Source organism: Phascolarctos cinereus, unplaced genomic scaffold (genome assembly GCF_003287225.1).
Source record: "Phascolarctos cinereus isolate Bilbo 61053 unplaced genomic scaffold, phaCin_HiC Scaffold_5;HRSCAF=322, whole genome shotgun sequence".
NCBI classification, from domain to species: domain Eukaryota; kingdom Metazoa; phylum Chordata; class Mammalia; order Diprotodontia; family Phascolarctidae; genus Phascolarctos; species Phascolarctos cinereus.
Window position 1 is genome coordinate 373990144 of NW_027555958.1, and position 22848 is coordinate 374012991.

The 22848-nt window shown below is 44.7% G+C and overlaps 1 protein-coding gene across 3 annotated transcripts in view; it reads left to right on the plus strand.

Moving 5' to 3' along the window:
- The first annotated feature begins 720 nt into the window (after window positions 1-720).
- Window positions 721-22848, plus strand: part of CD34 (CD34 molecule) — a 34677-nt gene continuing 12549 nt past the window's right edge. For 2 of the 3 annotated variants that reach the window (XM_021007822.2, XM_021007823.2), the window contains exons 1-4: window positions 721-1095; window positions 15144-15389; window positions 16720-16985; window positions 19416-19496. In XM_021007822.2, coding sequence (XP_020863481.1) covers window positions 1017-1095; window positions 15144-15389; window positions 16720-16985; window positions 19416-19496 — 672 coding nt within the window. In that variant the 5' untranslated portion in view covers window positions 721-1016. The remainder of the gene's footprint in view (window positions 1096-15143; window positions 15390-16719; window positions 16986-19415; window positions 19497-22848) is intronic. The other variant, XM_021007821.2, reaches the window with a different exon arrangement.

Sequence of the window (22848 nt, forward strand, 5' to 3'; positions counted from 1 at the left end):
GTTGTACCAAGTCACTGTACCACTCTCAGCCTCAGTTTCCTCATCTGTAAAATGTGGGTAATAATAGCATCTATTTCATAAGGTTGTTATGAGAATCAAAGGAGATAATAGCTGTAAAGTGCTTTGCAGATTGAAAAGGTCCATAGAAATGACAGGGTTTTATAGGCAACAAATACTTATGAATCAGATACAAAGAAAGGAAAAAGACAGGCCCTTTTCTCAGGGAGCTCACAGCATAATGAGAGAGAAAACAAGAAAACAGTTATGTACAAACAAGATAAACACAGGATAAATTGGGAACAGTCACCGAGGGAAGGTGCTGGTATGAAGGAGGATTGGGAAAGGCTTCTGCTAGGAGAGCTGATTTCACCTAATATATCGACTCTCCTTTGTCCGGATTGTAAACTCCTTGAAGGTAGGAAGTCATTGTTTTCTTCAGACTTGTTACCCCTTACTGTGCTTTAACCCTTGCAGCCTCTAATAAACTATGTGGTGAATTGTATTGGTTGCTCGTTCTGTGTAATCTTAGAAAAAAATCGTAAAGACATTGCTCAGGCTTTGGGACTACCTGCCCAAGAAGGGAGTTTTTGGGAGCAGGGTGAAAGAGTGGGTGTGGGGCCTGGGGAGGCATAAAGGAGTTAAAAGGCACGTGGAAATCAATGCTTCAGAGCCCAAGGAAGACGGGTCATTGAGTCTATATAAAGCTGGAAGAAGCGTCCCTGGTCCAAACAAACTCTACGTACCAGGTTCAAAACAGCCACTCTACCACTGCTGTGCATACAGCGGCCGCCCCCGCCCTCCGCCCACACCCCCTCCCACGCTTAGGTTGACCTGGGAAGCCCACGGAAACCGCGAAGGAGCCCAGGCAGGCCCAGCCCAGAGTCAAAAGAAGGAGGGGGAAGGGGGAAAAAGCCAGTATCTCCCACCCCCGGCAGAGGGGGCGGGAAGCCGAGAGCTGCGGGAGCGGGGCAGCTTGTTGGACTTTGTGCAGCTGCTGGGAGAGCCGAGCTGCGAAGATGCTGCTCCCGAGAAGCTGGCGCGCTGGACTGCGGCTGCAGTTTTGGGCGACCCTGATCGGTTTGCTGAGTTTGCTGTGTGAGTAGGGGGGACCTGGGAGCGGGACCCAGGACGCATAGCCTTACGGCAAAGGGGAGGGAGGTTTGGAGGTACTGCAGGCTGGGTTACCGAGAGATACCGACCTTCCCCATTAGTGCACCTCTCTCCCCTGGGAGAGCGGGCTGCTCTTGTAGACTCGGGCAATGGCTAGCAGGGAGGAAATTCTAACGGGAATTTATTGGAGCGGAACGGAGTCGGGCTACGCAATGGGACAAAACTGCTTCTGGGAGTTAGCTGCATGTGGTGGGATGGAAGATGACCAAATCTTAGTGGGTGCGTGGGATGGGGGGTGTGTGTGTGTGTGTGTGTGTGTGTGTGTGTGTGTGTGTGTGTTTGTTAAGGCTGGCGGAGGCATGAGGGAATGGGGAGTCAGGGCTGCCTTAGGATCGTGCTTTGGCAATGTTGGCCAAATGTCTCGGTGCCAGAGGGGGTGGGGTGGGGGCCGCGGAGCTACCCGCTTAGCCTGAGGGTCTTCAGCGCCAGGGATTCCTTGGGGTCTGGTGGGGAGATTTATTGGCCCCTACCTCCCAAGGACTGTCTAAATCAAGATTGGAGACTGGAGGGGAGGGGTAGCTGCTACTGTGGTGCATGGAGATGCCTGCAGGCTTTCGGAGTGGGTGGCAAAGTTAGGTGACCACTGAAGAGTGGGGAACCAAGAACAGACACTTTTAATGCTGTTTTAAAATACCACCCACAAAGGTCACTCTGTCTCACAGCTGGGCTTTGCGCCTAGTAGGTGTTAAATATTTGTTTCTGCCTGGACGGCAGATCCATTCTCCTGCACCCCTTCTCCATCTTGAATACTCAAAGGGTTAACGCTCATGAAGTTCCTTCTGCCTCTGCGGATAACTTCACTTAAGGTCCCTTAAGTCCTCAGTGTCTCTTCTCTCCTGGATCAACCCCTCTACTGCCCACCCAGTGTCCCGATGTTGTATTCTTTCTGCCTCATCTTGAGGCCCGGCTACAAACTCCACATCTAACGCCCCGAAACCCGTAGCTCCCAGGCCTCCTGAACACAGCCTCATTTGCTCTGCTCACAGGGTCCCACCCAGCTGGAGAGAAAGCAGTTCTGGGCCAGGGTGGACGGGGAGGGGTGGTGGTAAGTTCTCCGGGGTGTGGTCCTACCAGACCCCCCAGCCATCGACTTATTTCCCCCGGAGATAGTGGTGGTGGTGGTGACACGGGAGGGGGTGTGTCTGAAGCCTTGGAACAGAGTAGCTCCCTAGGTGTTAAGCCCCACTGTCACGGAGAGAGATGGAGTTGGACGGGAGCTCGGATTCCAATCGGATACTCCGTTCTGCTTTGGCTCAGCTGCTTTGAATGATCTGGTACTGGGACTTCGTCCCGCGCCAGCCTTGTTTTTACTTAGCTTATCCTTGTCTTACTATGGTTAAAGCCCTTTAATGAAAGGATTTGTTCTGTGAAGTTTGGGTTGAGTCAGAGGGCCGAATTTGAGGACCTAAAGGGCCACATGTGGCTTTGAGGCCCCAGGTTCCCCACCTCTGGAAGGGGAACCTAGGGTAGGTGAGCATGCTACACTGTACCACCTGTTGCAGAGAGAGAGGAGAGAGGGAAAGAAGGAGGGAAGAGTGTGTGTGTGTGTGTGTGTGTGTGAGAGAGAGAGAGAGAGAGAGAGAGAGAGGAGAGAGAGAGAGAGAGAGAGAAGAGAGAGAGAGAGAGAGAGAGAGAGAGAGAGAGAGAGAGAGAGAGAGAGAAGACAGAAAAATACAGAGAAAGACAGAGGTAGAAAGAGGAGAAGGGAAAGAGAGACACAGAATCTTCCCAGCCTGGGAACCCTATGCCTTCAAGTCTAGTTCCAGTATACTGCTGTTAGGTCTCACCATGGGCAGATCCTAGAATTCAGTGCTGACAGAAAATTAGAAATCTAAGCCAAACTTCCTCATTTTACAGATAAGGAACATGACGCTCAGACAGGCTAAAAGACATCACAGAAGTAGCAAGAAACCAGGGTAGGCTGCATACCTAGGTCATCTGAGTTCAAACCTTGTTCCCTTGCCCCAACACCATGCCTGTCTTCCCTTCCTTCTCTGCTCACCAGAAAGGTTTCCCAGACACTAACAGACAGCATCATTTTTGTTCTACAAGGAACTCTCAGGAACAGATAAGATGGTCCCAGAACAGACAGGAGGCAGTGTCCTTCCCTTGGAGAAATAGGGGACTGTGGGTGTGAAATATGAAAGATGCTGTAAGGCAGTTTATGTTTTCCTTGGTTTGGCTTAATTACTTCTTTGTTATAAGATAAAGGAACACTTTGAGGTAGCTACGGTAGACACACTGGTAGACCATTGGACCTGGATTCCAGAAGACAGATTCCAGAGTTTCAGATTTAGCCTCAGACCCTCACTAGTTATGTGACTCTGGAAAAAAAGTACTGTATGAATGTTAGCTATTAAGCGGAGGGGTTTAGCTGGCAATAATTGTAGTATAGAAACAAACAGCATCATTAAAACCTTTATTTTTTAAAAAGTCATTTAAGAAAAGAACAAATAAATTGCTTGAGCTGGGTGCTTTGAGGTTGTTAGAGGGGGGCATTATAGAAATCCTGTACAAGGAGCCCAAAGAGGGATGTTATGGAGGGGGAGTTACCACGAAATCCAGGGAAATGTATAGTTCTTTAGGAGTGAAGATGATCAATGATCCCCTTACTGAGTGGCCTGTTCCTTTTTTGTGGATGGGACAAGCTGAGAAGCCTTGGCCGGGCTGTGGCAGAAATCTTGGCCTAGGCTATATTCTCAACTCTAGCTGAGCAGGGAAAGGGGAGTGGGGGGGAAGAGGGGGGAGGGTAGAGGTAGGGAGCTCATTTCTCATCCATCCAATTGATGTCATGCTCAGGTTATCAGCTTCCTCTAACACCTCCCCTCACATTCCTCCTCTTCCTTTGGGTTCCTCGTGCCTATCAACCCCACACCCATATCCTGTCTGGAGCTATGTGTAAGAGGGGAAAAAAAGAAAAGGGAAAAGAATCGTATCAGATATTTCCAGAGGGGAGAGGGCTCCACCCTTTGAAACCCAGCCACATGGCAGTTGGAGAGGAGCAGCTTTAGGGGCCACTGCCTGACAAACTCAGTGACAGGGCCAGATCTGCCTGGAAAGAATTTACAGATGCTTTTCTGCACAGTTCTGCTTATTGGGTAAGATGTGCTCTCATGCCTCTGCCTCATTTCCTAAATTCTACTTAATGCATGTTAACTAGTGCCTATGACTGGGTTGAACTGTGGAGGGTAGATGGATTTGGGATTCAGGTGGGGAGTAATAGAAAGCTCCTTGGCTCTGTACTTGGAGGACTTGGGTGCAAATCTCTTTAATGCTTACTACCTGTGTGACCTCAGGTCAGACCCTTAACGTTTCTGGGCATTAGTTTGCTTCTCTGTAAAATGAAGGGATTGAACATAACAATAATAATAATTAATACCAACAGTTGGCATTTGTATAGCACTTTAAGGTTTGCAAAGTGCTTTACATGTTTTCTCAGTTTGGTCCTCACAACCTTGTGAGGTAGGTGCTATTACAGATAAGGAGACTGAGGCTAGAAGTCAAGTGACTTGCCCAGGGTCACATAGCTAGTAAGTTTCAGAGGCTGGATTTGAACTCAACTCTTCATGACTTCAAGTCAAGTGCTCTACTTGCTAAACCACTTAGTTGCCCAGTGGTGATCCTTAGGGGCAGCTAGGTGGTAAAGTGGATAGAGCACAAAGCCTGTAGTCAGGAGGACCTTAGTTTAAATCCTGCCTCAGACACTTACTAGCTATGTGACCCTGGGCAAGTCACTTAATCCTGCTGGCCTCAGTTTCCTCATCTGCAAATTGAGCTAGAGAAGGAATTGGTAAACCACTCTAGTATCTTTGCCAAGAAAACCGCAAGTGGGGTCATGAAGAGTCAGATATGACTAAACAACAACAGTGATTTCCTAAGGTGCCTTCTGTATCAATCAGCAGATATTTGTTAAGTGCCTACTATGTGCCAGGCATTATGCTAGGAATTGAGGACACAAGGAAGTAGGTGGAGCTGAGTACGGAGCTAGAGTCAGAAATTCGTGAGTTCAAATCCAGCCTCAGATACCTATTAATTGTGTGACCCTGGGCAAATCACTTAACTTCTCTCTGGTTCAGTTTCTTTATCTTTCAAATGGGAAAATTAATAATTAACCTACCTCTCAGGGTTGTTGTGAGAATAAAATGTGATAATACTTGTTAAGTATTTTATAAACCTTAAAGTGCTATGTAAATGCTAGCTCTTTTAAAAAAGAAAGTCTCTGATCTCAAACATTACAAAATACTATAGAAACTTAGTAGAAGGAAAGATTACTTCTGGCCTAGAGATAAGAGCATCAAGGAAAGACTCCTGGAGGAAGCAGCAATTTAAATCAGAACTTATTGGATAGGCTTTTGACACGTTATCTCCACGGCTCCTTTTTTTCCTCCTTTTGTTGTTGTTCTGTTATGTCTGACTGTTCGCCCATTTGGGATTTTCTTGGTAAAGTACTGGAGTGATTTGCCATTTCCTTCTCCAGCTCATTTTGCAAATGAGGAGACTGAGGCCTTAGGGTTAAGTGACTTGCTCAGAGTCACATAGCTAGTGTCTGAGGTCAGATCTGAGCCTAAGAAGAGAAGTTGTACTGCTTCCAAGTCTAGCACTCAGTCCATGATGCCACCTAGCTGCCTCTATTCCCCTCCTAACCATTCCTTTATCCAGAAGCTCAGGGCACATCGATTAATCTGCATAAAATTCACAAATGTTTTTCTGAAAAGTTCCTGTTTGGCCAATATGTTTATTGAGGCCACCCATGTTTCCTAAATCAAGTACCCAAATTTGAGCCTGTCTAGACACCCCGAGGCAGAGTCCTATGAAAACCAATGAGAAATGAGAGGCAGTGATTTTTTTTGGACCTTGATCATATGGCCCAGTGCTTGTTTTCCAAGTTAGGTTTTTATCCAACTCCACCCTTCTGATGCTCTGGCCCCTTGTTTGGGGACCAGAGAGGTGAAGGCCAGAGGAAAAAAAGTCAAGTTGTTGTTGTTTTTCCTGAACAATTTCCAAAACAGAAAAGGGTCCCCTAGAGAGGGGGAGGTGGTACAATTCCCTAACTTTTCTCGGTTCTCCTTTCTCAGTCCTCCCTGTCTCTCCACTCCCTGCCCGGCCTCTCCCCTGCCCCCAATGCTTTTACATCTCTGGTTGTTGTGAGGACCAAATGAAATAGTCCGTGCAAAGCATTTATCGCAGTGCCTGGCTCATAATAAGTGCCATATAAAATATTAGCTATTGTTGTTGTGGTTGTGACTGCTGAGGGTGCACTTGGCCCTTACCAGCTGGAGAACTTGTAAATGGAAGGTTGGAAGGTAGAACCCAGTGGGCTACTTTCTGCCATCCCAGGGACTCCCACCTCTCTCTTCTGCAATGTAGATAGAGATGTCACAGCGTAGATACCCCTGACAGCACCTGAATGTCTTCAGCAGATGATGATGATGATGGTGATGATAGCTAGGATTTCCATAGTGCTTTAAGATTTGCAAAGTGCTTTACAAGTATTATCTCATTTGATCCTCACAACAACCCTAGAAGATGGGTGATATCATCTTCCTCATTTTAAGGAGGGAAAACTGAGGTAGATGGGTCAAGTGACTAGTCTAGGGACATGCAGATAGTATCTGAGACTAAATTTGAGCTCAGGTCTTCCTGACTCCAAGGTCCAGCCTTCTATTGGCTATGCCATCTGGCTTAGCATCTTGTTAACAAGAATGATTAGTTTAGGGGCAGCTAGGTGGCACAGTGGATAGAGCATGGGCCCTGGAGTTAGGAGGACCTGAGTTCAAATGTGACTCAAGATACTTAATAGCTGTGTGACCCTGGGCAAGTCACTTTAACCCCATTGCCTAGCCAACAACAACAAAAAAAGATTAGTTAAAATAGAAACTCCTCCCCAGATGAAATTGGGCTCTTCCCATAAGGGTTACTGTTATCAGAGGTGAGAAGTTCTCCTGGTTTTTTTCCTTGCTTGCCCAGAGACCACCAAAATTTTTAGTTTTGGCTCTGTGTGTAGCTATGGGAAAACAGGGAGGAAAAGTCTGAAAGCAGGGATGTCTTAGTCTGGGGACAGGTAGGTGATAAAGAGGTTAAGAACTGGCCTCTGAAACTCTTAAGTGGGTATGTTCAGTGGTGCAGTCAGTGTACTCCCCCCTCCCTCCAAGCCATTTGCACTGCTGGCTCTCAGGCAATCTCCTCTTCTGTAAAGAGCAATTGGAACCTGTGCGCTGTAGGAGGTGCCTACTTCGAATTGGAACTGGGGCATCACCCTTCCACATTCCTATCTTACCTATTTGCCATGGATTCAGGGAAAGCTGATCTTTGACTTAATGGCAGACAGAAGCCTGTCTTATCCAGGCACTTTTAAAAATCGTTCTGTACTGGTGGGCATCTCCAGTTGGTCAAGTGGAGGTCATCCTGGCCATTCCCTTCCTTTTACGAAAGATGGCCATGTGCAGTGGGTTGGTGGTTGTCCTTCCTTCTCAGCGAGGACCAGAATGACATCGCTTCGTCAGGGTCAGGGCTCAGTGCGTCCGACTGTGGCTGGTCAGACCAGTACGAGCTCAGAAGGCTTTACCACGAGACAAGCACAAAGAGGCCATGTGAACGTTTGGAGTGGAGATGCCTCTGAATTTGCACATCTCGACGTTTCTTGTGAGCTGCTTGGATTCTGTTCCACTCTTAGAGCACAGCTGAGCTCCTACCATTCATAGAATAGAGAGTCTGTGTTGCGTAGTACAAAGAGCTGTGATTCTGGAGCCAGGGGACCTGAGTTCAAATCCAAACTCTGCTACTTATTACCTCTATTTACCTTGGACAAATCACCTAACCTTTCTGAGTTTCTGTTTCCTGATCTGAAAATGAGGATAGTTAGGCTTGACAATAATAATGACTGCCGGCATTTATATTACACCTTAAGGTTTGCAAAGCAAACATATGTTCTATTTATATAAGTTCTTTCTTTTGAACCTCACAATAACCCTGTGTGGTAGGTGCTGTTATTATCCCCATTTTACAGATGAGGAAACTGAGTCTGGGAGAGGTGAAATGATTTGCCCAGGGTCACACACCTAATACATTTCTGGAACAGGATGTGAATTCAGTTCTTCTGACTCCAAATCTGACACTGTGCATTCACTACACCACTAGATGACCTCTATACTCCTCTTCAGCTATAAATCTGGGATCTTATATTCATATGGATAGAATACAATCTTACAATTGGAAACAATTTTTCACTACAATCTTCCCAACTGATGGTCTCCTAGCATCTGCTTGATTATCTTTAGTGATATGAAACTCCCTGTTTCATAAAGCAATGTGTTCCATTGCTGGACAATTCCAATTGTTAGAAAAGTTCCTTCATATTTCAAGCTTAAATCTGCCTCACCTATAACCCATTGCTCCTAATTCTGCCTTCTGGCACAATGACAATATCTAATTTTTGATACTGTCTTCAATTATAGTAGCTGCTTCCTTCTACTTTCTCAGCCTAATCCTAAAATAGGGAGTAGGAAAAAATTTAGGGCAGCTAGGTGGTGCAGTGAATAGAGTGCCTGAAGTCAGGAGGACATGAATTCAAATTTGGCCTCAGACACTGACTACCTGTGTGACCCTGGGCAAGTCACTTAACCCTGTTTGCCTCAGTTTTCTCATCTGTGAAATTAGCTGGTGAAGGAAATGGCAAACCATTCTAGTATCTTTGCCAAGAAAAGTTTAAATGGGGGCAGCTAGATGGTACGGTGGTGTGAGCTTTGGCCCAGGAGTCAAGAGGAACTGAGTTTAAATGTGACCTAAGACACTTAACTAGCTTTGTGACCCTGGACAAGTCACTTAACCCCAATTGTTTCAAAAAAAAAAGTTCAAATGGGGTTACAAAGAGTAGGATAGAGCTGAACAATAACAACAGAAACAAATTTTTATTCAGGATCTGCTCCCAACCTGAGCCTTGGGGATCAAGAAAAGACAAATTGGCTGCCTTTAGGTCAGATTTGACAAAGGAACAGAGAAGGAAGGAAGGAAATCGGGCAGGAAGGGGTGAGGGATGGCATGATCTTCAAGTTATTTGAAGATTCTGGCTATCGTATCTTGAATAAGTCTTCTCTTCTCAGGTCAAATATCCTCAACTGTTTCAAATGTTCCTCCTGTGGTATGTTTCCCAGACTCTTGAATACTGGTTTTACTCTCCTACAGAGAGGATCCAGAAGATTCTCGATAGTTTGACAACAGCCCTCTTTAAAGCGGGACATCTGCCACTCCAAATGTCCAAGTATTCACTAGGTATTCAAATACCTATTATGTTCCTAGGACTTTATTGCTTGTGACCTGATATAGGCTTGGAAACAAGATTGCCAAACTTCTTAGAACTGTTTGTAAAGTAAGAGTCAGAAGGCTCTAAACTGAGGACTTCTGTAAGTAAAGTGCATAGACTTTATGTACATCTTTTGGCTGCTCACATGCCCTTAAGAGTTATGTTCCAGCAGTGAAGTTGCTAGATGATTGAGTTCTGCACAAGGGAAGTTATTATAGAAGATATAGTCCCTGCTCTCAAGGAGCTTACGTTCTAGCTGGAGAAGACATGTGAAACAAACAACAATAGGAGAACATTTTAAGTAAAGCACTGAGTGACAGTATGAACTCAAAGTTCAGATACTGTGGTAGGAGGAGCCTGTCTACACAGAAACGTCCTGAGGAAAAGAGATTCCACAACTTACCCTCTTCCAGTATCTCACAAGTTTTCCAGGCCACCATAGAGAAGAAGGCATTTCAGCCTAGAAAAAAGAAAAGGGGATAATAACTGATTATTTTATATAGCCCTTTAAAAGTTTATAGAATTCTTCATATATCATACCTCATTGGGAATCTCAAAACAACCTTGGATAAGGATCTATAGGAATTATTTCTATTTTACAAATGGAAAAATTGAGGTTCAGAGAGGTGAAAGACTTGTTTACTATGGTCACTCCAGCATCAGAGGGAGGTTGAAGCTGCATCTTCCTAACTCCAAGCCCAGTGCTCTAATAATTGCCCTATATAGCTTCTGCATAAAAACCTCTCATTTCTATAGTGTTTTAGGGTTTACAAATAATTTTCTTCACTACATCCCATGAGGTAAGAAGTGCAAGCATTATTATTCCCAGTTTTACAGAAGAGGAAGCAAAAGCTCTGAAGGATAAAGGCACCAGAATGGTGATGTCGTTAATATAGACAATTCCCCAATGAGGGAACTTCTTCTATCAATGCAGATCAGCACTTTCTCTGACAAGTCTGTGACTTGATTAGGATCCCACGTGATTGATGTCAGAAGCAGGACTTGAACCCAGGCTTCAAGCCCAGCTCCCTGTCCTTTTCACCTCATTTTTTTTTTTGGAGAGGCAATCATGGTTAAGTGACTTGCCCAGGTTATGCAGCTAGTACATATCTGAGGCTGGATTTGAGATCAAACAGTTTGACTCCAGGGCTAGCGCGCCATCTACTGTGCTACCATTAATTCATAAAAAGTCTGATCTGAACTCGGGTCTCCTGACTCCAACTCCAGTAGTCTTTCCACTGTACCTCAGGTTTTCAGTGGAGGTCATGGGAAGGGGAATGGGAGGTGGACTCAAAAGAGTAATTTTACGACATTTGTTAGCCCTGACTACTGAGATTGTAGTTCCCTCAGGTTAGAGGCTGTGTCTCTCCAAAGTCCATAAAGACACAGGAAGCTTAGAGACTTGGGGACTTGTTGAAAATATATATAGAAATTATATATATTATATATCATATATATTATTATATTATTTGTATTATAATATATATTATATATAGTATAAAAATTAGTGTTGGGATTAGAACTCGTGCCCTGGGTCCTGTTTCCTTATCCCAAGTTCTCCTAAACTGCCTGCCTTTTCGTTATAGTAAACCAGAGGTCTTTCCATCCCTCTTTCCTCCCTCCCTTCTTTGATTCATTGTCAAGTCTGGCCTAAAGGCAGCCATGTCTTATCTGGCTCCCCCAGGGCTCAGGATGGGAGCCCTCAGGTTGGGAGTAGATCCTGGGTCAAAACTTCTTCCTACTAACTGTTTTAGGATTAGGCTGAGGAGGCCGAAGGAAGCAGCTGCTATAAGCCTGGAATAGACTATTCCAGTGAATGGTGGTGGAATGGACTGGGTAGAGTCCAAAGGATATGCTTCACAGCTGGACTCAACCAAAGTCTCTATTCATTCTCTCTCTCTCTCTCTCTCTCTCTCTCTCTCTCTCTCTCTCTCTCTCTCTCTCTCTCTCTCAACATCTGGAAAAGTTCAGAAGTGTTTGTCTGACTGAAGGAGGCCCCTTGGGGGAAAGGGTTCAAAGTATGACATCACTGCAGCGTGGCCCAGCTTCCTTTGCAGAAAGAGAAAAGGTCTAGATTGAGCCAAAAGAGATTCCCAGGAACCAAGAAGGGACTGGGGTGGAGGTGGGAGGGTGGAGAAGGGCTGCCTTTTCAAATTCATGTTTTCTAGACAAGATTGGTCAGACTTCTATAGAGAAAGAAGGGACTGAGGAGTGGGGCAGCAGCTTGCTGACCATTTACCAGCTGCCTCCCAATCTGGAAGCAGTGGTTTCCTTTTTTATATACTTCATGACCTTGACTCCAGCCCCACAAAGGATGACAGCAGGGCAGCCAGATCTCAAGGGCTTCAGTTCCAACCTGGACCCCTTGCCACCAACTCTCCAAGGGACAAAGTTTGTAGCATCAATCCCATTGCCACTTATTCCAAGGAAATGGAGCATTACCAGCATCATTCAACAGGCAAGACCTATAGCTTTCCACTGACCTAAGTCCTTCCCATCATATGCCTCAGTTTTTTCACCAATAAAATTAGGATATTTCTTCCCTAAATTAATTCAAGGCTTGTTGTGAGGATAAATTTTAAAGGGGTTAAAGCTTTTATTTTTTAAAGTAAAAAAAAAACACAAAATACACCAACTAAATGAAAGTAGGTGTTTTTAATTGTACTTTTTTTTCCTTTTGAGAATGGGTCTACCTACCTTGGTCAGGCAGAAAGTGCATTGACGTGATCCCAGTGACTTGCTCTGTTTCTGACCTGAGCCACTAACCCCTCCTCAGGCAGCCTGCCAGCTCCCTGCCCCTTGGAGTTCAGTATATTGGTACCATACCTAGTGTGGACACTAGATTGGCTCTAGCCCACTGTAGCTCAGAACTCCTGAGCTCAAGTAATCCACCAGCCTTAGCCTCCCCTCATAGCAGGGATTATGGGTATCACAAATGGCCTTTTTAGAATTTCTTCTATACTTCAAAACAGCTGTGATTCCAGCAGTATGGGCCTTCCCTCAACACGGAAAGAGCCCTGGACTTGGAATTACAGGATCCTGGATCTGCTATTTACTTTATGTATGTCACTTTATTTGTCTGGTCCTCAGTTTTCCTCATCTGTAAAATGAGGGGGTTTGACCTGTCCTTTCCAGTTCTGAATCCTGTGATCCCAAATGGGACGCAACCGTTCTGTACATTATTAGATGGTATTCATGAGTTGCTCCCATTCAAACACATGCCACACACAAATTAGCAACCCACCAAAAGGTAGTGAGTTCCAATGAACATAACTAAACTGTTTTTCTAGATAGCAGATAATATGCAGCCCATTGCTTCCCATACTTGAAGTCTTTCTACCTTGAGAGGACCCAGCTGAACTCATCCTCTATTAGCATAGCTTCTAAGAATCCAGGGTCTCCTCCATGCCCAGAGGGGGCAAGAGAGGGAAACTTCAGAGGAGGATTTGCTATAATATTAGGAAATATTATTTCCATCCTAATGATTATTATTATCTAATCAATAGGTAACAGTATCTGTGACAGTCGGTTAATAAGAGTCACCCAGGCTCTGATATGACATTGTGAGAAATATGTCTAAGATGGGAGCAGTAGAGTCATAGGAGGTAGTCTCTGTTCTCTGGGTTGTGTGTTCAAATCCAGCATTGTCTAGGAATAAGATAGGCTGGTAATATCAGCAAGTCTATTTTGGGGGAGTGAGGGGGAAAGGGTTGTAGGAGGCGGCTGTCACAGTGTAGAGAAAGCAGGAACTGGACAAGGTAAGGGGAGAGTTTCGGGGATGGAGAAATCACTTCGATGTTGTGGACTGCAATTTCTTCATCTGTAAAATAAGGGAGTTGAACTATATCTCTAACATCCCATCCGGCTGTAACATGCTATGATTTTTTTATTTCTGCAGAGGCAGAATGGGCGATTCCTCTGAGCTAAGCCTGGGCAGTTGGGGGTGGGGCAGGGAAGTAGAGACTCCCTCAAGCTCTGGTTTCATCGTCTGTAAATAAAGATCTCATCATTTCTTTCTAGGCAGGTGTTATAAAGCTTAATTCCAGCCTTTGAATTACTCTGAGATCCATGTTGAGATGAGCCTAGATCTCAGCAAGTGCTCTGTGTTGGCTGGCTAGGACAGCACAGAGAGTCAGGCTCAGGTGGTGATCTGGGACTCTGGGATTCCCCGTTGGCCTTGAATCCTTCTTCAAGTTTCTCTGCCGTTGGCCTCTAAGGTCCTAAGAGCTCCTTGACACATACTTTCCTCCTCCTCACTACCTGTGCTAGGGAGACAGAATATCCTTAGAAAATAACTAAGGCCCAGAAAAGTTATTAGATCGGTTTCCTCTGTGCTTCCTGGCTCATGGGGGTAAGAGGTGGGAATTTTTAGGGCTGTGTGCCCTGAAGGGAAAGAGAATGGATTTAGAGTCTGAAAAAAGGAAAGATCAGAAAAGGAGGGCTGGCGAGGGGAGAGGTAGATAGAGGGCTAAGGATTATGGAAACTGTATATAATGTATGAGCCCAGAGATCAGATGAATTCATTTCAATTCATCAAACCCTAATTATCTGCTATGTGCGAGGCCCTTAACTAGGCACTGGAGATACAGAGACAAAAAGGGGGGGAAGTCTCTGATCCCAGGGAGCCCATATTCTGCTGGGGAAATAGAAAACAGATAAGGAAATACAAATTAATTTAAGAAGGAAGAAAACATGGGGTGGGGAAAGATCAGGGAAAGGCTCCAAGGTACTGGTAACAGTAGCTGTCTTAGAAAAAAAAAAGATGCAGATTAGCCCCAAATAAGAGGTATGAGAAGAAACCCTTCCCCTCCCCCACCAACTCCTTTGCAGAGGTGGGAGGCTATGGTATGAAACATCATATATGTTTTCAGATTTTTTCAATATATTGATCAGTTTTGCTGATTTTTTTTCCCTCTCCTTTGGGCAGTTGGGGTTTTCACCTCATTTTTTTTTTGGAGAGGCAATCATGGTTAAGTGACTTGCCCAGGATCACACAGCTAGCTAGTGTCAAGTGTTTGGTTTGAGGTCGGATTTGAACTCAGGTCCTCCTGACTTTAGGGCCAGTGCTCTATGCACTATGCCACCTAGCTGCCCCTACCTTTTTCTTTTTAAAAATAGTCCTTTTTATATTGTGTTTTCTAGGAGAGAGAGGAAGGGATGCAGGTGAAAATTTTTGTGATATGAAAACAAAAGATCAGTAAAAAATATTTAAAGAAAAAAGCACAGATTCTGAGGGGTTGAGATTCACCAACTTGGGCATTTTTCTTAGTGGAGAATTTTGATGAGATGTCCTCTCAGGTCTCCTGGGAGCACAGGCTCTGGATTCAGAGGATTTGCATTTAAATCCTGCCTCTGACACCACCTGTGTGACCTGGGCCTCAGTTTCCTGGTTTGTGAAATGAAAGGATTGGACTGGATGTTTTGGCTTTAGATCTCTGATCCTATGAGCTAATAGCCTAGCATCCTTTCACTTACAACTTTCTGTGATTCTTTGGAATGAGATAGGAGAGTCAGATGCATTAGAAACAGTCCGGGGAGAAGTTTAATGGAGATGGTTACATGCTGACTCATGCATGGAGATTAGGGCATTAGATGGAGGGATGCTGCTGGTCCACAGAAGGCTAGATCAGCTTCCTTGAAGTATGGAGATTCTAACTTCTGATTCTCCCCAAAGCCCAAGAAGGAGCAGCAGATGAAAGTGATAACCTCCAGGAAACGACAGTGCTGCCAGAAAATGACTTCAATCTTACCGTTTCTACATGGAAAGGAACAACTAAAGAAACCCCTAGGAATACCAACCCCAGTCCAAGCCCTAGCCTTGGCCCCAGCCTTGGCCCCAGCTCCAGCCCTAGTCCTAGTTTCACTTCCCTGAAGAGCAGCCCAGCTCCAGGGAGTACACAGTCAACCACACCTAACCCAGGTAAGGACATCTGACCTGCTGGCAACCCCTCTAATGCTTATGCAAATCCCTTAGAAGAGAGCTACCCCCTTCACTCTTCTGTACCATTCCAGGCTAAATGGATTCATCTAGACCAGTTACAGAGAACTGGACTGTCTCCATGCTGGTTTGGGAATTATAGGCCCTTATATTAGGAGTATTAGACACTAACCTTGGCCGAATGTACCCACAACATTCCTGAGTGTACCCAAAACCAGATCAACTAATAAATAAACACTTATTAAGGGTCTACTGTGTGCCAGGCACTGTGCTAAGCACTGGGGATACAAAAAGAGACAAAAGGCAGTCCTGGCCTCAAGGAGCTTACACTCTAATGGCTTAAAATGTAATTAGGAAATATTTAACAAAATTAATAAAAAAATATAGTAAGGGGAGAGAGGGAAGCATTTATATGGCACATAGCTAAGTACATTACAAATATTCTTTCATTTGTATTATGAACAACAGCCTGTAAGTAGGTGCTGTTATTTTACAAGGTGAATAATGGGTAAGTGCCTATTTTACAGTTGTGGAGACTAAGGCAAACAGTTTAAGTGACTTGTCCAAGGTCACCCAGCTAATGTCTGAGGGTGAATCTGATTTCAGGTCTTCCTGACTCCAGGCCCAGCACTATCCACTACACTACCTAGTTTTTTTGATAAAACATAGATAATATTAATATATAGTTTTCTGAGTTCAGGGATCCTTAGGTATGGTTTAGTAGGCCCTGTTTCTATTTTAGTTCGACATCATTATCTTAGATCATGTAGACAGTAGGGATTTAGGATGTCCCAAAGTGAATCATTAATCTGGGCTATCCCTGAACACTCCTGGAGACCAGGAGGAGAACCAATAAGTCAAGTACATTCAGAGAATCAGGAGGAGAATCAATAAGTCAAGTACAAATGACCTTTTATCCCAAACAGTTTAGTTTTGCAGTGGGGATCTGACCTGGACTAGTTTGGATGCACATGGTCATGCTTGGTCCAGGGGCCTTGGTACCTTAAAATGACCTTGGTGGTCACCAGTACGATTTAGGTTGAAAATCTCAAGGATATTCCAAGAAATCCTTTAGATTGTACCTAAAAGTACTGAGATGGTTTTGGGGCCAGTGTAGCCCCTAAAAAAGAAGAGTTGAGGACAAGGAGGGAATAATTGTCACTAGATGTCACTCCTTATGCTCCCTGCCCTTTTGATCAGCATTATATTTTGAGGATCATAATCAGAGTTTTTCTGTGTGTGTGTGTGTGTGTGTGTGTGTGTGTGTGTATCTGTGTGTCCATGTCTGTTCATATGTCTTAATCCATGCAAGAGACCTCAGAGCCTGAAACTCAGAGTCCCATATCTACCTCTGGAGTCAGCCTAACGTCTGGAGCTGTGAACACCTCTGCCCAAAATGAGATCCTTCCCGCCACCATGGTGCCCACCAACCTGACAACAGCCAATTCATCTTCTCCAGAGGCGACAGTAACGACCAGCATGTCTGAGACCACATCAAGTCCACTCTCCAATGGTACCAACACTACAACCATTTCTACAGCACCATTGCTGACTAGTATGGTTCCGGTTATAATTGAGGTAGGTGAAATCAGTCAATCCATAATCAATCCATCCATCAATCAACAAGCATTTATTAATTGTTTACTATGTGCCGGGTGCTGAAGTAATCCGTGGGGATACAAAGACAAAAGTAAAAAAGGAAGCACTGTCAGAAAGCTTACATTTTAATGGGGAAAACGTGTACATAATAAAGAATGTCCAAAAGTCTTATTGTAGCTTTGAGCTATTAATTAAATTTAATTAATTAATGTAAAAGCTATTATCAGGTATTGAAGCTTAAAGCTGCACTAAGACTTTTGGGACACACAATATATACAAAATGAATACAAAGTCACTTGTGGGGGAGAGTTCACTAGCACCTGAATGGGTGGGGATGGGGTAGAACCAGGAAAAGCTTCATGAAGAAGGTGGCATTTAAGCTGAATCTTGAAGGAAATTAGGATTTCGCAGAGGTGGAGGAGAGGAGGGAGTGAATTCTAAGTATGCAATTAATGATCATGAGTACTTTCTATGTACTGAGTGTTGTGTTAGGTGCTGAGAATACAAAGACAAAAACCAATCAGTCCCTAGATTTAAAGAAAGGGAGGCCCAAGCCAGATAGGGAAGGGCTAAACCAGAAGAACCGCCTTCATGTTTGATCCTAGAGGTAAGAGGGAGCCATTAAAGGTTCTTGACAGGCATGGTCAGACCTATGCTTTAGAAACCTCATTTTGGCATTTGGGTTTTTGAAGGTGAGAGATTATATACAGAGAGACTAATTCAGAGGCTACAGGTCCAGAAAGATGTGATAGGAGCCTGAACTAGCTTTGGTTGTGGTGTGAGAGAAGAAAAGGAGGTATGGTGGACGTAGAATTAAGAACACTTGGCACCTGATTAGATTGGGGGGGGGGTCAGGGAGAGTGAAGAATCAACAAGGATTTATTTATTTAGTGGATTTATTTAGTGCCTACTGTGTGCCAGGCACTTTGCTAAGTCCTGGGGATATGATGACAAAACTGAGACCATCTCTGCCCTTGTTCTACTGGGTAGCTGAACCAGGAGTTAGGAGAGATGTTAGGAAATACAAGAAAGATAGAGTTGCTAGGAGAGAAAACAGGGGGATATGCACACAGCATGGTTCTGACCCAGTCCGTTTAGAAGTCACTGTCTAACAGCGTTGTGTTAGAGGCTTGAGGATCAGGCTGTATTTCTGGACAATGGAACCCAGAATTGCCTTGTTTGGAGAAGAGACAAAAACATCCTTTTTAGAGTTCCATTTGGCCCAGTTAATATGATGGACTTTAGGCATTATGTAGTTCAAATCCTTTATCTTTCAGATGAAACAACTGAGAAGAAATTTTTTTCCCAAGGTGACCCTTATAGTTAGTGGCAGAATTGGAATTTTAACTATGATCCTTCGGCTACAAGTCCATCCTTTTAAGCTATAAGCTATGCTGTGCAGTACCATGGCTGCTCCCGTTGGTTGTCCAGAAGATCAAGGGGCTCAGTGGAAAATATCCCCAGTGAACCTGACCACCTCCTTTTCGCTTTCATAGATCTCAAAGCCATCATGGGAGCTTTTGCCCTCATGCCCCTGTCAGGCTGGGATGTACCTCTTTGCTGATGTACATGGGCAGACTTGAGGCTCAGGGTTAAGTGACTTGCCTCATCACACAGCAGAACAAGGTATAAAACCCACTCTCCCAACCCCCTTTGCCATGAGCTCTAAGCTTCTTCCAGCTGTAAGGTTCTGCTATTTCTGCTTTGGGAAGTCAATGGAAGCTCCGTAAGAGGTTTCCTCAGGCTAATTCACAGGTCAGCAGACTGCCCAGAACCAGTGGTATTCTTTCTGGCCTAGGCCAAGTTGTAGTAGAGACAGGTGCTGATGGGAACAGGGCTGATTTGGGGGGATAAGCTCAGTTTGATCTCCAGCTTCAGAGTCTGTGGCTGTCAACAGGAAGGGGATAACTCTTGAAGGGTTAAGAAGCCTTGCATGGTGGGAGAGAATTTAATAAATGCTTGTTGATTGGTTGATTGATTGAGAACTAGAACAGGAATCCAAGAAGTTGTTGAAGAGAGGTATAGTAGCTTTCATCCCTCTTGGTTGTGGGACGGGATCATCAGGGGCTCCAATATGCAAAGATACCACTTGGCTAAAGATGGCAGTTGTTTGCCATATAATTCCTTGCTTTCAGGCCTATACCAGTAGAGCTACCCTCGATTATCTGAAGGGAAATGGGGGCAGGGAACAATGGAATAGAGAGTAACAGATAATCAAAATTTATGGATAATTCAAAAATAAATTTTAATTTAAAGATTCACTTCTGTTGGATTTCTGAAGAGGAAAAGACATCACCAGGAACCAAATTGGGCAAAGGAGGAGGGCGGTGTTGAAGATGGATGGGTGAGGGGGAGGAGGGAAGAAGTCATGGTCGTACTGACTTATTTTGTGGGGGTTTTGCTCCCTAGAAACACATCAAATGCTTAAAAATCAAACAAGTACAAGCATTGAAGGGCATCTGCTTGGAGCTGAACGAGACCTACAGTTGTGTAAGTCAAACCCTTTCCCAGTCTCCCCTCAATCCTCCACCATATACAAAGGCTGGACCCTTTGCCGCCGTGAGCATTCTCAAGGCAGAAGGTTACACTGGGGTCTTAGGCACTGGAGGACGGGTCAGACTGGTCTGTCGTGGATTCCACAGTGGTTTCTGAGGCTTTGGGCTTAGGCTGTGTAGGGTTGCCATCTGGTGGGAAGACAACAGCAGACACAATTTCCACTTTGATTCATTTGTTATAATTCCTTCCATCCTTGAGCAGTTCACCTCCCTAAAACCTCAAAGATACCTTTGCATCCAGAAAAACAGTTAATGATCAGAGAATTTAGGGAGGCAACAACTCTAACAGAAAGGATACATGGATTGGGAATCAAGGGATCTGGCTTCTGGTCCCAGCCAGGTCCAGCATCTCGGTAGCTAAGCCACTGATTTGCTAGCTGGTTCCATTAACCAGTTAACTGGTTAAAATAAGATCCTAGATATGGCCAACCCATTGGGAAAGGTCAATGTATTATATACCAAGGTTAGCTATTGTTAGTTTTCCCAAAGCCCTGTGATAACATCACATTTCAGTTGTGTTGAAAGATTTACAAAGTACTTTTCCTGACACTAACCCTTGGAGTTAGGTAGGTAGTAAACATATTGCCATGCTTATTTAGCTGAGAAAATTGAGAAAAGAGAGGTTTAAGTGATTTGCCCCTAGGCTGCTTAATTCTCAGAGCTGAGAGTAGACCTTGAGTCTTCCCACTCCAAAGCCAGCAGCCTTCCATATGCTCCATGCTGCCCCTCTCACACCAGATTTCCTTAATGGTAGTTATCAATCAGTCATTCAGTCAGCAAGCTCACATTAAATGCCTTCTATGTGCCAAGTTCCCTGCCTCAAGTAAAACAGTCTCTGATCTCAAGGAGCTTCCATGGAAGGGGAAGAGGGAAAGAATGGCCACGTGTACGTAGGGGCCATTTGGGTAAATACGCCTCTGGAATCGCACAGCTTGGCTGGTTTCCTCCTGCTTATTGTCCCACGATATCTGTCCAGGCCTCAGGAGAGGATGTTTATTTCAGGCATCCGGAAAATCATTGTGCTTTTGTTTAAGATCCACCTGCCCTGAGAGCCCAAGTATTAATTGTTGCTGGACTCAGTGGGTTGAGAAGCTGAATGCTGCTGCTCCCTCCGATGGGGGTCTAAAGGACAGCAGTAGAACAACTTAGTGTGGCTGGCAGAGTGTTCAGCCATTCGGGGTGCTCACTGTTGTGTTAAGGTCTAGGGAGGACACCAAAAACAAACTAAAAACCCCATACAAAATGCTTATTTACCCTGAAGAGAAGACAGAACAGTTGGATACAGAGTCATCTCTGCCTTCCAAGAGCTCACAGTCCAGCAGAGGGAGAGATAAGATAGACATTTGCACAGTTAACTATAATGATTAGAAGTTAAGCATGAGAAGCCTGGCCTCCCATCCTCTGCCACTGATGCTTCGTTGTGCTTAGGGAGGTGACCTGGAACTATAAAGTGAAGCTTCTGGAGCGACCAGCCAAGCTGGGAAGGTTCCAAGATCAGGTTAGAAGACCCTGGGCCACAGGTCTTTTTCTGAGGACCATCCTAGAGGCTCAGCTCTCCAAAGGTAGCCTCCTTCTTGTGATTTCTGACCACGCAATTCATAAGATGATAGATTGAGAGCTGAAAGCCACCTAATTCAGCCCCTTCAGTTAGGAAGGTGCTGTGTGTTCTGTATTGGCACTTCCTCATGTCAGAGGGAGTTCCATTTCTGGAACTAAAAGGGCTTTCCAGAAAAATCAGATGAGCCAGTCAATGCTGAAAATAATATTTTTTTCTCTCAGATACTCTCTGTACCAAAGTAAAGCAACACCACCCCTAGAGTTCACAGACTTTGAGAGAAGCCTGGCAGTGGGGAGAGGTGGTATTGAGAGGTCTAATGATTTGCCCAGGGTCACACCTCCAGAATAAGTTACGGGCTTGAATCCAGAGCCTTATAGATAGGAGTATGCTGGTAAATGTTTAATAACTGGCTTTCTAAAAATATATCCATAACATCTTTTAAATCTACATTATTATTTTTCTCCAGTATTTCTTAAAAGATAATCAACAAAACAATAAATCATGCAGTGATTTAGAATGTTTGTGGATTTCTGAAAACTGAACAATTGGGAGCTGGTTGGAGCGGGTTCCAGTGCACCCCTTCATTGAGATCTGAAGGCAGCTTTCTCTCCTCTCTGCCAAGCTGGATCTCTATTGAAAACAATAGGCTCTTTTATTTTGTATGTTTAAGGAAAGGCTAAATTGGGAACACTCAAAGGAGCAGTGGGGAGGGAGTGGAAAGTGACAACAAGGCAAGAGCACTGGGGTACCCCAACCACCCTGCTAGACCAGGGCTGGGAATGATACCCACAAAGCAAGACTGAGGAAAGGTCACGGATTCAGAGCTGGAAGTGACCCCCAACACTATCTAGTCCAACCCCTCCGTGTTCTAGAAGGAAACTGAGGCTGAGAAATGAAGTTTTTGCCATGTATGACGCAGGTAATAGTAATACCCGAGTCGTGCTAGAGACCCTTTGTCCACTCTGCCTCTAAACAGAGATGGGATGCAATAAAAAATGTCTCCAGGGAGCCGTAGGTACAATGCTCTCTGGGCGACTACAGGAGGAAGAAGTCCATTATGGTCTTGCTAAGAGACTCAGACCCAAGGACCTTGGCTACGGCACGTGGTCACATCAAGAAGTCTTTCTGAGACACCTGGACCTGGCGGCCCCTTTGGCAGCTCCTGGGGTCAGGGCAGTTTCCTTGGAGCAGAGCAGATCTCTAGGGAAGGGAAGGGAAGGGAAGGTCCCACCCAGATGCATCCCAATGGTTTTCCACCTCCGAGGTCACTTGCACCAATCAGGGGCTTTACAGAAGGGACAGAACAGAAGGGGGACACAGATAGGAGGAAGTAGTCATGGTCATTGGCAATTTATTGGACAGAGGAAGAATTGGCCTAAAAATAGAAGAGGTTTCTAAGCTACAACCCTGTACCAGTGAAAAGATTGATCTTAGGAAGAAGAATGAGAGACCTGCATATGATGGTACCAAGTACAATAAAAAAAAATCAGATGAGAGAGAAAGTACTTTAAGGCTGGGTGTGCTGGAGCCAGCTCTGATCGATCAGGATAGCCAGTTGTTAAATACTCAGTAGAAGCATTTTCACCTTGGAAAGAAATGCAGCAAATCTGCTCCTGTCTCTCATTTTCTTGTTTTGTTTTGTTTATTATCTAGACTTGTCTAAACGTAAGAAAGTGCTGGATGTCAATAATGTAGATTAAACTTAAGCGTGTTGTGTGTACATGCCCCC